Below are 17,904 nucleotides of genomic sequence, written 5' to 3' on the forward strand. Positions count from 1 at the left end.
GTGGAGATGCACAAGGTAATGTATCAATTTCACTTGAAGCTTACTTGTAGTTTCAAGCTTGGTCAAGCGCAATACAAACCATGTAGTAGGAGTCCCCCAAGTCGCCGAGCTAGGAGATCTGCTGAAAGAGGTGACAGACAAGGTAAGCAATCAGAACTCCAAGCAATCAGTCCCATATCAGAAGTTTGATTTCGAGTTCCGACTGGTTGTTCTCATTCTCCCTATCTTGCAGGCAGCATGAAGGATAAAGAGAAGAAAAAGGAGAAGAGATGATATGAGATACTTTTGCTTTTGAAGAAGTAACTTTCCACATGCTTATTCTTGAACTGGGCTGGAGGGTTTTCTAGTTTCCCTCCAGAGTATAAGGCCGACTGAAGAATTTGAGGGTTAAAACAAGTCCATCAAATCTAGAGTACGTTTGACCTTGCTGATATGGGATACTTTTGCTGTTGACAAAGTAGTGGATGTATCGGCACATGTTCTGTTACGCTTGTCTCCACATGCTTCCTTGTATCCTTCTCACTTGCCCTATCTGTTCCTCAGGCAAATGTGGTATCTTCTCTGGAAGCATAAGATGTTAAAGATGAGTACTCGAGAGCAATGCCAGGTAAGTAAGTAGGTAAGGGGTTCCAGGCAATCAGTTCCTAACTGGAAGCTTAATTCCAAGTGTTGACTGATTGCTCTCTTTCTCCTTGTCTTGCAGGTAAGAACAAGGTCAAAGGAAAAGACTGGGAAAAAGCATGATATGAGATACTCTTGCTTTTAACCCTAATGATATGAGATATTCTTCCTCTGGTGTAGCTTGTTTGCAGAGGTATTATCTGGAGGAAAGAAAGCTGAGTATTTCGAGAGGCTTCGTTGGGAGTGCCCTCTCAGATATGAGGAAGGGTTGAGCATTTTTGCAGGTCTGCCTGTCCGTTGAGGGTGGAGGTCAACATATATAGGAGTTTCCCTCACAACAAGTAGTAATGGTATTTCTTTACCCTGCTTAGTCATAGCAGGTAGTGGGAGCTGCCAGCTTCACGTGTTTTAACTCTGTCAGAACACTTTGAAAAAGTGGTCTATGGTATCTGGAAAGCTGATGTTGCGTGTGAAGATTACAGACAAGCTTTATCTAAGGAGATATGGCTCTCGAAGTTGAGAAAGCGGTGCCTCTTCGGTTTTCGAACAAGCAATCATGTCGGGGATCTGGCTCTCGAGATTCGGAGAACGGTGCCTCTTCGATTTTTGAGAAAGCAATCCTGCTGGGAGTCTGACTCTCGAGATTCGGAGAGCGGTGTCTCTTCGATTTTTGAGAAAGTAATCATGTTGGGAGTCTGGCTCTCGAGATTCGGATGGTGGTGCCTCTTCGATTTTGGAGCAAGCAATCTTGTTGGGAGTGTTTTCTCGAATGTGAGTAAAGGTTGGGCATGTTTGCTAGTCTACCTTGACACGGAGCACAGAGGTTGACACATAGGGACTTTCCAATTATCCAGCAATCGTGTTGTTCCTTTACCCTTGTAGGTAATAATATGGTAGCTAGACCTTCAAAATTTATGTGTCTAAACTTTTTTAGTGCTGTTTCTTTGCTATTCTTTTACCCTTCTTGGTCATAGCGATGTAGTGGGAGCTGCAAGCTTCACGTGTCTAAACTTTTTCAGAGATCTTTGGCAAAGTTATATATGGTACCCATGAGCTGATGTTGCGTGTGGAAAGTGGATGATTGAACAATAAGATTCACATGCTTTCTACTTCACCAAAAATTTTCGACAGAATGCCCGTAATTTTCGCAAAGCTGAGTGTGCATATGACAGGTGCTGACAAGGCTGAAAAAGCAGGTGCCTCTTCGATTTCTGAGATCGGCCCTCATGGTCTCTGAGCAGCCCAGCTTTTGAGAAAGTAAGTGCCTCTTCGATTTCTGAGATCGACCTTCGTGGTCTTTGAGTAGCCCAGCTTTTGAGAAAGCAAACGCCTCTTCGATTTCTGAGATCGACCCTCGTGGTCTCTAAGCAGCCCAGCTTTTGAGAAAGCAAACGCCTCTTCGATTTCTGAAGCTCCGTCGAGTGCAGATTTTTATAGAGTCTGGCATTAAGTTCCAAAGCACACTTGAATCTCCACCAGTAGAAGCTCCCTTCTTGCACTTCTAAGATCTTGATTTGTCCGACCTCTTCTCTCTTCAACACCTTTGAAAATGTCTGGCCCCTCCGACCATCGTTTTGACTTGAACCTTGTTGAAGAGGTAGCCACACCTTCTCCAGACAACATATGGCGCCCATCGTTCTTATCCCCTACTGGTCCTCTTACCGTTGGGGATTCGGTGATGAAGAATGATATGACCGCTACGGTGGTGGCCATGAACCTTCTCACTTCCAAAGATAACAGACTACTTTCCAAACGGTCTGATGAGTTGGCTGTTAAGGATTCTCTGGCTCTCAGTGTTCAGTGTGTAGGTTCTGTGTCTAATATGGCCCAACGCCTATTTGCTCGAACCCGCCAAGTTGAATCATTGGGAGCTGAAGTGATGAGTCTCAAACAGGAGATTAGAGGACTCAAGCATGAAAATAAACAGTTGCACCAGCTCGCACATGACTATGCTACAAACATGAATAGGAAGCTTAACCAGATGAAGGAATCTGATGGTCAGGTTTTACTTGATCATCAGAGGTTTGTGGGTTTGTTCCAAAGGCATTTATTGCCTTCGTCTTCTGGGGCTGTACCGCGTAATGAAGCTCCAAATGATCAACCTCTGATTCCTCATTCTTCTAGGGTTCTGTCCAGTACTGAGGCTCCGAATGATCCCCCTCCGGTGCCTTCTCTTTCTGGGGCTCTACCGACTACTGAGACTTCTCCTAAGCAACCTTTGTGAAGCCTCCCTCTTGTTTGTTTATTTTGACTCATGTATATGTACATATTTGTAACTTATCGGAGATATCAATAAATAAGCTTTGCTTCATTTCAACGTATTGTGTTAAATACACCAAAGCCTTCTTCACTAAGTTCTTTGAATTTTTCTTTTGTTGAAGCTTGTATGTTGAAGCTTTGTGACTGGAGCATGTAGGTTGAGGTAGTGTTTCCTTAATTTCCCGAGTGAGGAAAACTTCTCGGTTGGAGACTTGAAATATCCAAGTCACTGGGAATCCATAAGGATACTACTGATCATACGTTGGGTGGCGAGATTGATGGTAAAACTCGCCTAGGTGGCGAGATTGATGGTGATGGTTTCATGAAGGCGTAGTTCGCCATGAAAAAATGGCGACGGTGGTCGCCTTGCTGTTTCTATGCAGCAAGCACAGTATCGAGAGAAAGAGGTGAGGGAAATAGGGAGAGTGGTAGAGAGGGAGTGAGACATAAGGGTGGTGGCAAGGTGGTGCCTCGCCGGAGTGGCGAGTGAGGTGGTGATGGCTGCTTGAACAGGTGATGTGAAAAATAAGTTAACACACAAAATTAAACCCTCTTTTTATCAATTGTAGCAAAGTATGTAAGTAGGGATCGTTCTAAACCGGGGATTAGGAGGGATTGCTAAACACTTGAAAACTGACTTAGAAATGTAAAAACAAAGTTTAAAACACTAGATTAGACTCAAAGAAAGCAAAACTCACGATTAAAATACTAAAATAAACCAATAACTCAAAACAGCAACTAAAAGACTCAAAACTGCCTTAAAAACACTTTCTGGGCAGTTTTGAACACAAAGCACCAATTTGGACGAATTTGGGTTTTAACTTGTACCAAAACACTTAAAAACATAAACCAACACACTCTCTAACTAATCTAGGACTTCAAAATAAATGGGGAATTGATTTGGACGAAAATGAACTAAATGGACAGATTGCAAGGAAAACAGATTGTAATAGAAACAGATTGTAACACAAAGTTATGAATAATCAATGGATGATGGAATGGCTAAGGGGTTCTTCTCCACACATGAAATATATGCAACCTAAATCAATTTTCAGTTATCAATTTAATAAGTTATGAATCTCGACACTCCAAGTTAATTAGGTCCACTTAAATTAACCTTCAGATTTCCTTAGAATCATTGAATTGGATGAATATGCATCGCAAACAAATTATTCCCAACAAGTTCTTTATATGAACAGCATGATAAAGACACAAGTTAGAATCATTACGTTCTTTGGAAATCATAAGCATCGACAAGGCATTCGTAACTATGAAAAGCATGATACTCTTGCCAGGAATCTACTTAACACGATCGTGACTAGCGACCTTCACTACTTACGAATATAAATTCATAACGATTAGGTGAAACAAACTTATATCCTAGCATCAAATTCAAGCATGCAAATTAAGCGTGCACTCTCAACCAACATACAAGAATAAGTTCTAAATCAAACGGTTAAGCAAATTGTATTCACGACTTATACAACGATAACTGAAAGTAATCAACTTATTTCACATATATAATCATGGTTTTGAATCCACCCTTAGCCAAAACGAAATTAGCCAATCATACTTAAAGCAAAACAAAGATTACATGAATTAGACATTAAAATCCAAAGAAAGAAAACACCTAGAATGCTCCAACTTGGCAGCAAGTGCATCCAAGATTCCTCATTTCCCTTGCTTGTGGCAGATTGGTTTGTGGACAGGTTTTGGGTAGTTCTATGGTGCAGAAAGGTTTATGGTGAGTGTAGAGGAGTGTTTGATGGTGGAAGGGTGGTGGAGAACTTCGGCAAAGAGGGTGGAAGAAGGTGGAGTGGCTGTGATATTTTCTGGGCACTAGAATGGTGTTTTTTGGGGTGTTTTGCTGCCTAGGGTGAGTATGGACGAATTTCTGTGATGAATGGTGAATATGAGAGTGTGAACCCTTTGCCAAGGGGTGTAAACATGTATATATAGGCCCCAAAAACCCTAGAGAATCAGATTGGGCAGTGGGGAAAATGCACAGCAAGGAGGGTGAATTTGTGGTGTGCAATGGTCCAAGGATGAAAATGGAGCAATGATGCAAAGTATGGAGGGTAAAATGGAGTGGTATTTCAGCTAGGGAGCATGAATGATTGTGTTCATTGCATGGAAATAAAAAGGGGAGGTGAAATGTTTCAGAAATTAGTCAAAGGTGCAGCAACATGTGTTGCACACAACATTGGATCCCAAATGTGGATGATGGAGCATCAATTGGTGCATGGAATAGTTGTGAAAGTTGTGTGAAATCGAATGGGTGAAGGGAACAAGAGGTATGCAGCAATTGAGTATGATAATTGAGTGAATTGAGGCATGAAATCAGAAATATTTTAGGGGACAAGGATGATTAAGCATGCATGGGAATCCAAAGGGAATGCTATGTGGTTACACGGCAAGGAGTGGGTGTTCTTTTGTGGCTGAATTCTTGATCCTTTGTACATTAATTCTTCACATTCTTAGCCTCTTTAATTCTTCAATTTCGTCCAAACCTTGGTTCCAAATATGTTACATGCATTCCAAGCTCCATTTTGCTCCAAAATGCATCTTCTTGCCTACTTTGTCCTTAAAATCTGAAAACACACGAAAAAGACTTTAAACACTAAAATAACTAAAGAGACACGACATAAATGCACAAGAACAAGCCAACTAAGTCGCATAAATATGCTCCTATCAACAGGAGATTGATGGTGCACTGGAGAACTTGACTCCTCGCTCAGTTTGGTCTCTGGAGAAGAAAACCAAACAGAGCTGTGCATTAGCAGTTTGAACTGAGGGGTTTTAATCTTTGGCATGCTATTTTCTTTATTTAATCTTCTTTGAATAAAATTCTGATGTACAAGTGAAATAAACTGAATGAAAACTTGGAGAAGAAGTTCTGATTTTTAATATCTTCAGTCGGGGATTATTGCGATGCCTTTGACAATTGAAGTGTGAATACATTATGTTGCTTAGAACACAAGTCAAAAAATTTTAAACTGGAACAAAAGTCCATTATCTAGACTCGAGTTTTTCTAAAATTGTTTTATAAATTCCATTGTAGTTAACGAAAAGAATAAACTTATGAAAAAATGTTAGCTTAAGGTTGGATTCTAGGTAAATATGTGTTATCCCAGACGATAGAATTGCATCACGAGTTTCTATATTTTCCTGAACAAATTTACTGAAAATGTTTCCAACACCTAGGGGTTCAAAGACATTCAACTTGAACTTTAATCTTCAGACTTTCTCATTATTGCAGTCTCTAATGGTTTAGTTAATCCTATTAGGCTATTGGTAGATCAACTAAAAGAGTGTTTTAGCTTATTGATAGTGTATTTTCTTATATACTTTCTCATTTTAATCTTTGGCATGCTATTTTCTTTATTTAATCTTCTTTGAATAAAATTCTGATGGACACGTGAAATAAACTGAATGAAAACTTGGAGAAGAAGTTATGATTTTTAATATCTTCAGTCGGGGATTATTGCGATGTCGTTGAAAATTGAAATGTGAATACATTATGTTGCTTAGAACACAAGTCAATTTTTTTTAAACTGGAACAAAAGTCCATTATCTAGACTCGAGTTTTTCTAAAATTGTTTTATAAATTCCATTGTAGTTAACGAAAAGAATAAACTTATGAAAAATGTTCGCTTAAGGTTGGATTCCAGGTAAATATGTGTTATCCCAGACGATGGAATTGCGTCACGAGTTTCTATATTTTCCTGAACAAATTTACTGAAAATGTTTCCAACACCTAGGGGTTCATAGACATTCAACTTGAACTTTAATCTTCAGACTTTCTCATTGTTGCAGTCTCTAATGGTGTAGTTAATCCTATTAGGCTATTGGTAGATCAATTAAAAGAGTGTTTTAGCCTATTGATAGTGTATTTTCTTATATACTTTCTCATTTTAATCTTTGGCATGCTATTTGTTGATGCACAAAATCAGCGAAGACTTTGGTACAACAGAAAGTGTCAGGTTTTGTGACCTTCGCTTGGTTGCTTCGGTCACTAGTGAGGATAAGTACGTAAATGAATAGAGACAGAGAAGCAAACACAGGATGTACGTGGTTCACCCAGATTGGCTACGTCCACGGAGTAGAGGAGTTCTTATTAGTAGTGAAGGGCTTACACAAGTACAAAGGATCAAGCTCTCAATTTAGTGAGTTCTTGTGAATGATTTAACACAAATGGCATTAGGCCATATTGTGGGGGAATGACCCCTATTTATAGAAAAAACTTGTAGCTTTGTCACATTGACATGTGTCATGTTATGATTGGTTCTTGATGTCGACACGTGCTGCGCTCTGATTGGCTTCTAATCTTGACACGTGTCGAGTAGTGATTGGCCTCCTGGTCGGAGGGGAACTCTTCTGGGTCCTTGACAGTATAGCGTTGGCCGGTGCTCGGTAGTTTCGGGATTGGTCAAGTATGGTACAAACAGTGCTCCCCTAAGTTCCCGAGTGAGGGAAACTCCTCGGTTGGGGACTTGCAAGATCCAATCCCTTGAGTAATCACGAAACTTCTAAGTACTGAAGTGTGGTCTGATCTTCATCTGCCCTTCTCTGGAAGTACCTTTCCTCCATCCGGGAATGGTGTATTTAGCTGATGTTGACGCACAAGGTAATGTATCAATTTCACTTGAAGCTTAGTTGTAGTTTCGGGCTTAGTCAAGTGTGATACAAACCCTATAGTAGGAGTCCCCCAAGTCGCCGAGCTAGGAGATCTGCCGAAAGAGGTGACAGACAAGGTAAGCAGTCAAACTTCCAAGTAAGCAACCCAGGATCAGAGGTTTGACTTCGGCTTCCGGTTGATTGTTCTCCTTCTCCTTGTCTCTCATTCAACTGCCAGGATAAGGAGAAGCAAATGGATAAGAGATGATATGAGATACTTTTGCTTTTGAAGAAGTAACTTTCCACAGGCTTATTCTTGAACTGTGCTGGAGGGTTTTCTGGTGCCCTTCAGAGTATAAGGCCGACTCAAAAATTTGAGGGTCAAAACAAGTCCATCAAATCTAGAGTACGTTCGACCTTGATGATATGGGATACTTTTGCTGTTGACGGAATAATGAATGTGGTATGGAAAGGTGTCGTGCTGTAGTGATCTGTTTCAACTCACCGTTGAACCTTCTGCTTCAATCTTTTGCATGGCAGAAGTGGTGTGCAACCTTTGCATTTAAATGGTCCTTCAGAACATTCCTTCATAGTGACTCATCCACGCTTGGCAGCTTCAGTGTAAAGAGCCAATATCTGATCAACTGTCATGAGGCATTTGCCGGTGGAATTCGTGACCTTGACAGCAGTTGAGGATGAGTACTCGAGAGCAATGCTAAGTAAGCAACCAGGCAAAGGCTCCAGGCAGTCAGTTCCAAATTGGAGGTTTGATTTCAGGTTCCGACTGACTGCTCTCTTTCTCCTTGTCCTGCAGGTGTGGACAAGGACAAAGACAAAGACAGGGAGAAAGCATGATATGGGATACTCTTGCTTTCGACCCTGATGATATGAGATACTCTTGTTCTTGGTGTGGCTTATTTGCTGAGGTATTATCGGGGGGAAATAAAGCTGAGTATTTCGAGAGGTTATGTTGAGGGTGCCTTTTCGAATGCGAGAAAGGGTTGAGCATTTTTGCAGGTTTTCCTGTCCGTTGAGGAGGGAGGTCAATGTATATAGGGATTTCCCAATAACAAGTAGTAATGCTATTCCTTTACCCTTTTTGGTCACAGCAATGTAGTGGGAGCTGCCAGCTTCACGTGTTTTAATTTTGTCAGAGCACTTTGAAAAAGTGGTATGTGGTATCTGGAAAGCTGATGTTACGTGTGAAGATTACAGACAAGCTTTATCTAAGGAAATCTGGCTCTCGAAGTTCTGAGAGTTGTGCCTCTTCGGTTTTCGAACAAGCAATCCCGTCGAGGATCTGACTCTCGAGATTCGGAAAGCGGTGCTACTCCGGTTTTTGAGAAAGTAATTATGTTGGGAGTCTTTTCTCGAATGTGAGTAAAGGTTGGACGTTCTTGCCAACCTGTGTTGCCGCAAAACACGGAGGTCGACACACATAGGGACTTTCCAGTTGTCAAGCAGTGGTGCTGTTCCTTTACCCTTATGGGTAATAGTAGGGTAGCTGGAACTTCGAAATTCTCGTGCCTAAACTTTGTCAGAGATCTTTGACAAAGTTATATGTGGTACCCGAGGAGTTGATGGTGCATATGGAGAGCGGTGATTGAACAGTAAGATTCACGTGCTTTCTACTTCACCAGAAATCTTCGACAGATTGCCCGTAATTTCCGCAAAGCTGAGTGTGCATGTGACAGGTGCTGACGAGGCTGAAAAAGCAGGTGCTTCTTCGATTTCTGAGATCGGCCCTCGTGGTCTCTGAGCAGCCCAGCTTTTGAGAAAGCAAACGCCTCTTCGATTTCTGAAGCTCCGTCGAGTGCAGATTTTTATAGAGGCTGGCATTAAGTTCCACAGCACACTTGAATCTCTACCAGTAGAAGCTCATTTCTTGCACTTCTAAGATCTTGATTTGTCTGACCTCTTCCCTCTTCAACACATTTGAAAATGTCTGGACCCTCCGACCGTCGTTTTGACTTGAACCTTGGAGAAGAGACAGCCACGCCTTCTCCAGACAACATATGGCGCCCATCCTTCATATCCCCTACTGGTCCTCTTACCGTTGGGGATTCTGTGATGAAGAATGATATGACCGCTGCAGTGGTGGCCAGGAACCTTCTCACTCCCAAAGATAACAGACTACTTTCCAAACGGTCTGATGAGTTGGCTGTTAAGGACTCTCTGGCTCTTAGTGTTCAGTGTGCAGGTTCTGTGTCTAATATGGCCCAACGCCTATTTGCTAGAACCCGCCAAGTTGAATCATTGGCTGCTGAAGTGATGAGTCTCAAACAGGAGATTAGAGGGCTCAAGCATGAGAATAAGCAGTTGCACCGGCTCGCCCATGACTATGCTACAAACATGAAGAGGAAGCTTGACCAGATGAAGGAATTTGATGGTAAGGTTTTACTTAATCATCAGCGGTTTGTGGGTTTGTTCCAAAGGCATTTATTGTCTTCGTCCTCTAAGGCTGTACCTGGTAATGAAGCTTCAAATGATGAACCTCCAATGCCTCCTCCTTCTGGGGTTTTGTCAAGTACTGAGGCTCCGGATAACCACCCTCCGGTGCTTTCTCTTTCTGGGGCTCTACCGACTGCTGAGACTTCCCCTAAGCAACCTTTGTGAAGGCTCCCTTTTGTTTGTTTATTTTGACTCATGTATATGTACATATTTGTGGCTTATCGAAAATATTAATAAATAAGCTTTGTTTCATTTCAACATATTGTGTTAAATACACCAAAGCCTTCTTCATAAAGTTCTTTGAATTTTTGCTTTTGTTGAAACCTGTATTGTTGAAGCTTTGTGAGTGAGGCATGTAGTTTGAGGTAGTGTTCCCTTAATTTCCCGAGTGAGGAAAACTTCTCGGTTGGAGACTTGAAAAATCCAAGTCACTGAGTGGTTGTGAGACTGCCGAGTATCAAGGTGCAGTAGCATATGGTGGGAGTCCCCCAAGTCTTCAGGCGAAGAGAGTTGCCGAATGAGGTGTCTAGCTAGTAGGCAATGTCATGAGTAGGAAAACTTCACTTGTTTCTTTTCGAAGTGGTAACCCTGGGCTCTTTCTTCATATATTGTTTTTTTGTTATAAAGATGTGTTAGGCCCAAAGAAGTGGAGGCCTAGGCCCTTTTTTCTTTTTTTGTTTTTTTTTTTTTTTTTTTTTTTTTTTTTTTTTTTTTTTTTTGTCGACTGAGTGGGATGTTTTCAGCTGAATCCAAATAGGGGGATGTTTTCAGCCGAATCCAAGGAGGGGGGAAAGCATGACTCATCATCATTTGTCATGATGTTGTTCCCACACTTCATCATCATTTACTACTTTTCCTTGTCTTCTTTCATAATATGCCATCAATGTGTTTAATTTTCTTTTGCTTTGCCTTTCCTTTTTGGCTGGAAAGATTGCCATCGTTCCTCACAATCTGATTTGCTGCAGTCTTGTTGAAGGAAATGTGGGTGTTGGAGCTAGGTAAACCAAGGAGGGTGTCTACGTAGAGGGAGTGGTAGCTCTTCAATATAACACCATTTTCTGTAGCTCTTCATCAACACTACTAATCATAACATGACACATGTCAATGTGACAAAGCTACAAGTTTTTCTATAAATAGGGGTCATTCCCCCACAATATGGCCTAATGCCATTTGTGTTAAATCATTCACAAGAACTCACTAAATTGAGAGCTTGATCCTTTGTATTTGTGTAAGCCCTTCACTACTAATAAGAACTCCTCTACTCCGTGGACGTAGCCAATCTGGGTGAACCACGTACATCCTGTGTTTGCTTCTCTGTCTCTATTCATTTACGTACTTATCCTCACTAGTGACCGAAGCAACCAAGCGAAGGTCACAAAACCTGACACTTTCTGTTGTACCAAAGTCTTCGCTGATTTTGTGCATCAACACTATTTTCTTTATTTAATCTTCTTTGAATAAAATTCTGATGGTCAAGTGAAATAAACTGAATGAAAACTTGGAGAAGAAGTTATGATTTTTAATATCTTCATTTGGGGATTATTGTGATGCCTTTGACAATTGAAATGTGAATACATTATGTTGCTTAGAACACAAGTCAAAAAATTTTAAACCGGAACAAAAGTCCATTATCTAGACTCGAGTTTTTCTAAAATTGTTTTATAAATTCCATTGTAGTTAATGAAAAGAATAAACTTATGAAAAATGTTAGCTTAAGGTTGGATTCTAGGTAAATATCTGCTATCCCAAACAATGGAATTGCATCACGAGTTTTTATATTTTCCTGAACAAATTTACTGAAAATGTTTCCAACACCTAGGGGTTCAAAGACATTCAACTTGAACTTTAATCTTCAGACTTTCTCATTGTTGCAGTCTCTAATGGTTTAGTTAATCCTATTAGGCTATTGGTAGATCAATTAAAAGAGTGTTTTAGCCTATTGATAGTGTATTTTCTTTTATACTTTTTCATTGTTAAATCAGTTGTGATTCTGTGTGGTTCATGTTTCTAGGTGTAAAATTGTTCATACAATCTCACTTTTGCGCCGGTTGAAGGCGATTAACTTTGGAAACAATAGCTTTATGGGAACCATTCCTTTGTGGTTTGGGTCCTTTCCTAAACTTCAAACCATCAAATTGTACGGTAAAGGCTTCTCTGGTTTCATACCCGCTGCTATCTTCAACTTATCTGCACTCGAAATAATTAATCTGAGCAGGAACCAACTATCAGGTACGTACGTACCACCATTAATGTTGCTTGCTTCATGATTACATTTTAACATCTATATATAAGATGTATAACAAGCATCAAATTTTTTTTTCTTTCTTTTTTGTTGGAATGGATGCACATATTTAACAGGTAGCATACCCAGAGAAATAGGCAACTTAACAATGCTGAAGGGGATATACCTTGACGACAAGAAGTCCGAAGGTATACTGTATGACTTCGGTTTTATTACATCTATACATACAAGGCCCTTCTTAGCAGGGATCTCGTTCCACTTTAGCGAAAAATGAGATGAGAGAACTATCGTAGGATTGTATATTTACTGTGTAAGACCCTCGTATTCGGGAGCAAAAAAGAGGTCCTATATAGTGAGTACATGATCCTTATAATGTTATCCCTCTTTTGCTACAGTACAACGGGATTTCTACTAATAAGCTGCTCCTATGTCTATACATGATTTTAATATATATACGAATTTATTTTATAGAACTTCCAAACGAGATGGGCAGTTTAGGTCAGTTGGAGGAGTTGTTTGTGCAGCACAATGCCCTAAAAGGCTCTGCTTTTGTGCCTGTCCTCAACATATCTTCTTTGACTGCTTTGGTTCTATTCGGGAACAACATGAGTGGCAATCTTCCGGACAATATATGTGAGCATCTTTCGAGTGTTCAAATAATTAAATTGGGTCAAAACCAGTTTGACGGTCTTATTCCCTCCAAACTGTGGCAATGCAAAGAGCTTCGTGAATTGAAATTAGGGTATAACAATTTCCGTGGAAGCATACCCAAAAGTCTTGGCAATTTGACCTACTTAACCGAGATTTATCTTCATAACAATAATTTAACAGGTAACATCTTTGTTTCATTTTAACATCTATATATAAGATGTATAACAATCATCTCATTTTTTTTTTCCTTCTTTTTTGTTGGAATGCATGCACATATTTAACAGGTAGCATACCCAGAGAAATAGGCAACTTATCTGCACTCGAAATAATTGGTCTGAGTAATAACCAATTATCAGGTACGTAGGTAGCACCATTACCAACCACCTAGGCATATACATTAGTGTTGCTTGCTTCATTACATTCAACATCTTTGTTACATTTTAACATCTATATTATAAAATGTATAACAATCATCTCGTTTGTTTTTTTTTTTCCCTTCTTTTTTGTTGGCATGCATGCACATATTTAACAGGTAGCATACCCAGAGAAATAGGCAACTTATCTGCACTCGAAAAAATTGTTCCGAGTAGTAACCAACTATCAGGTACGTATGTAGCACCATTACCAACCACCTAGGAATATAAATTAATGTTGCTTGCTTCATGATAACATTTAACATCTTTGCTTCATTTTAACATCTATATATAAGATGTATAACAATCATCTCGTTTGTTTTTTTTTTTTTCCTTCCTTTTTGTTGGAATGCATGCACATAACAGGTAGCATACCCAGAGAAATAGGCAACATAACAGTGTGTGAATAATTTCATTTCATTTTGTTTTTTTTTTTTACTGTGAAGTGTGATTAGTTTTAAAAATTCTAAAAAAATATATCAATTATAAAAAGGGTTGTGATATCCACACACCCCTTTCTACTTTTCACACACCCTTCTAATTTTTGGCCATCAGATCGGATGAAATGAAGAAGATCAACGGACATAAATTAACAAGAGGTGTGTGAGAAGTAAAAATGGATGTGTGGATAACACACCCCTTATAAAAAAAAATGGAAAAATGATGAGCAGTTTCTTCTAAAGTAGGCATGTTTTTTATTTACTATTTTATTTTATTTTTAAATTTTAAATATGGCATGCTATGGTGACCTGGCTGGAGGTTGCCCTAAATAACAACAAAATTTATGTTCATGTAATTACTAAATTACCCAAAAGTCTTGGCAATTTCCGTGGAAGCATACCCAAAAGTCTTGGCAATTTGACCTACTTAACCGAGATTTATCTTGCTGACAATAATTTAACAGGTAGTAAATTTAAGACTATTTGATAATCATTTCGTTTTTAGTTTTTAGTTAAACTGAAGTTAAAAATTTAATGCAAACGTGTTGAAATTATGGCAGGTGCAATACCAGATGAGATTGGTGATTTTCCACAGTTAGAGGCTTTGTCACTGGGTATTAATAATCTCAATGGCGTCATCCCATCCAAACTCTTCAATCTCTCCATGATAAGAATAATATTTCTTTCTTATAATCATCTCTCAGGTAGCCTCCCAGCAAACATAAGTCTTAACGCTCCAAACCTAGAATTCCTTGGTGTAGCCGCAAATAACCTCGTGTCCGGACTACTCCCTAACCTCTCCAATGCTTCCAAGCTCAGGGTGCTAGACATGAACACAAACTCATTTACCGGGTTTCTTCCAAGCACGCTCTGTTCCTTGAAAAACCTCAAGTTTCTTTCCTTGTTCTCGAATAGTTTGACAAATGATGCTTCTACTCCACAAGCAGCAAGCACCCTCTCCTGCTTGTTTAATCTTAGAAATTTGACAAGATTATCCTTGGGAGACAATCCACTAAACACCACGATTCCAGCTTCTCACAGGAATCTCTCTACATCACTCCTATATGTGGGTTTAATGAGTTCCAACATCAGAGGCAACATTCCAGTAGATATTGGCAACTTGAGCAGCTTGATATCGTTAAACCTGGGAAACAATCAGTTGAGTGGAGCAATTCCAGGTTCAATACAAAGGCTACAAAATCTTCAAGCTTTGTATTTGAATGATAACGAACTGCAAGGACATATCCCATATGAACTCTGTCAACTAAACAACCTAGCAGAGATACTTTTGGATGGTAATCGTCTCTCTGGTTCTATTCCTTCCTGCTTGGGTACTTTGGCAGTAGCTCTAAGAAAATTATTGTTAGGGTCCAATTTCTTAACTTCTAAAGTACCATCTTCCTTGTGGGAACTTAAGTATATATTGCACCTAAACTTGTCATCCAATTATCTAGTTGGACCACTCTCGGAAGACATCGAAAAGTTGAAAAATGTGCTGAATATGGACTTGTCAAATAACCATTTCTCCGGAAACATTCCCAGTAGCATTGGTGGTCTTCAAAATATGATTAATCTGTCCTTGGCAAACAATTATTTAGAAGGCCCTATTCCCAGTTCATTGAAAACCTTGCTGAGCCTAGAATTCTTGGATTTGTCCAAAAACAATCTATCTGGAGTGATCCCAAAGTCATTGGAAGCACTCTTGTATCTCAAGCATCTGAATTTGTCTTTCAACAAACTCCAAGGAGAAATTCCAACAGGCGGGCCTTTCGGAAACTTCTTTGCTGATTCATTTGTATCAAACGATGCGCTCTGCGGTGCTTCCCAACTCCACGTTCCATTGTGCATATATAAAACAGAAGTTAAGCCAAATTGGAGGAAAGCTAAATATATCATCTCTAGGGTCATGTCAGTAATACTCTTAGTGGCTGCTGCACTAATTCTGATACTAGGCAGGAAAAGGAATGTTGAAGTTGTAAGAGAAACTGCCTCACTAATTCAAGTTCCTTGGAGAAGAGTTTCGCGCCTAGAACTTGTAAAGACGACAACTGGATTTCATGAGACTAACTCACTTGGCACGGGGGGTTTTGGCTCAGTATACAAAGGAACACTTTCAGATGGGATAGATATCGCCGTCAAGGTTTTCAATTTACAGCTAGAAGGGGCATTCAAGAGTTTTGATAAGGAATGTGAAATGCTAAGCAATATCCGTCATCGGAATCTTATTAAAATCATAAGTTGCTGTGATGAACTTGATTTCAAAACCCTGATACTTCAATTGATGCCTAATGGAAGCCTCGAAAAGTGATTGTATTCTCCAAACTGCTCCACTATTATCCTGCAGAGGTTAGACATAATGAAAGATGTTGCATTGGCACTAGAATATCTTCATCATGGTTACAAGATACCTATCGTTCATTGTGATGTGAAACCAAGCAATATACTACTAGATGATGATATGGTTGCACATGTTGCTGATTTTGGCATTGCAAGACTCATCGGCGGTGGATATTCGATGACAAAAACCATGACTCTAGCCACAGTTGGATATATGGCTCCAGGTGATGTATTTTCTCAATTTTGAATATGTTGGTCTTATTAGGAGTTATAATTTTCTTTTTATCATATATAACTAAATTAACATACAAATTTTGCAGAGTTTGGGATCGAAGGAAGCATTTCGACGAGTGGGGATGTGTATAGTTTTGGTATTTTACTCATGGAGACATTCACAAAAAGGAAGCCAACAGACAAGATGTTCGTTGGGGAAATGAATTTAAAGCAATGGATAGCAGATTCATTATTTCCAGATGCTGCTATAGATGAAGTTATGGATGCCGATATACTTGGGACGGAGGAAGATGGTGATTTCGTGAGCAGGAGGGATTGCTTATCATCCGTTATGAGATTAGCTCTAGCTTGCACTGCAGCATTGCCGAGAGCGAGGATTAACATGAAAGATGCTGCAATCACACTCACCAAAATCAAGACGAAGTATTTGAAGGACTGTGAAGGAGTGAACTCTTAGTTCTTTTCGTTCTCTATATTTTCGGATCCATTTTCTTATTGTTGTTTTCAATCTGCAAAGACTACATTATTTTTGTATAGTGACAGATATGACAGGATGTGGATATTCCTTAAGGTGAAATGTTGTACCTGTATTTGACCAGTAGTACCAAGATTGCAATTCCGATTATTCTTCTCATATTTTGATAGTAAAGCGTTTAGTTTGTACGGCCAACCAAATCCGTTTCAAAAATTTACACTTCCAGGTCAAGAACGCCTGTCATGGAAACACAGTTATTTCAGTCAATATATCAGGAAGTGACAAACTTCTAAACTTCTACACATGCCATTGACAAAAAATTATAGGGCAGTGAAGCTGGTACTCTAGATCAATAAATTTACTATTTAAGTTGGGTTTTTTGGCTGCTTCACCAATTTGTGCTCATCTTTTTAACAAAAGGAACGAAATTACTCCAATTTTCAGGCCTAAAGATCTTATCATTCATTCGGAAATATGTAAATGATCTTACAGCTTCGGCCTGGGAATGGTAATAGTTAGTATGTATTTGCCATAAACCAACGTGCAAGAGAAAAGCAGACGTGTGAACAAGCAACACAGAATGGGCAAAAGAAGAAGTGTTTAACTAACGCTATCAGCCTATCAGAAGCCATGTGTTTCTAGTTATAAGACATTTGCAATATCCAATATATGTCTAATAGAAATAAATGGTAGCTGAAATTTTTTGCTCTTGAGGAAAGGAAGAACTTACCCTGTCAAATCCTTCATTGGTATTTCTACCGATCAAATGTACCCTTTTCTTTGAAACACTCCATATCTGGTGCAAATCGAATCATGTTAGACTACATTGGAATTGTATAATATGATATATACCCAATAAACAAAGCATAAGGCCAGACATTTTATCGAAGAAACCAATTGACTGATAGAATTGTAGACAACAGAAGCCACCACTAGGCACTACCACCACCCACAGGGGTAAATGGACAGACCATGCCAATCTAAAGTAGTACAACACTAATATACGGTATAGTGATGCAATTCTATTTTTGTTGTTTAGTAATATCAAATTATCAATTGTATTCCAAACTTCAATAAAATAGAAAAATGGTTATTGATCAACTTGTCATATGTTTCTTCTTTATTATCTGGGCAAGACAACCCAATTAAAACTAAAGATTTACT

General features: G+C 39.4%; 1 protein-coding gene across 1 annotated transcript in view; it reads left to right on the plus strand.

Moving 5' to 3' along the window:
• Positions 1-16,861, plus strand: part of LOC126614691 (probable LRR receptor-like serine/threonine-protein kinase At3g47570) — a 56,358-nt gene extending 39,497 nt beyond the window's left edge. The window contains exon 8 of the mRNA XM_050282347.1: positions 16,352-16,861. Within this exon, the coding sequence (XP_050138304.1) occupies positions 16,352-16,722 (371 nt within the window). The 3' untranslated portion in view covers positions 16,723-16,861. The remainder of the gene's footprint in view (positions 1-16,351) is intronic.
• The last annotated feature ends 1,043 nt before the right edge of the window (positions 16,862-17,904 follow it).

This window comes from Malus sylvestris, chromosome 3 (genome assembly GCF_916048215.2).
Source record: "Malus sylvestris chromosome 3, drMalSylv7.2, whole genome shotgun sequence".
In the NCBI taxonomy this organism is placed as follows: domain Eukaryota; kingdom Viridiplantae; phylum Streptophyta; class Magnoliopsida; order Rosales; family Rosaceae; genus Malus; species Malus sylvestris.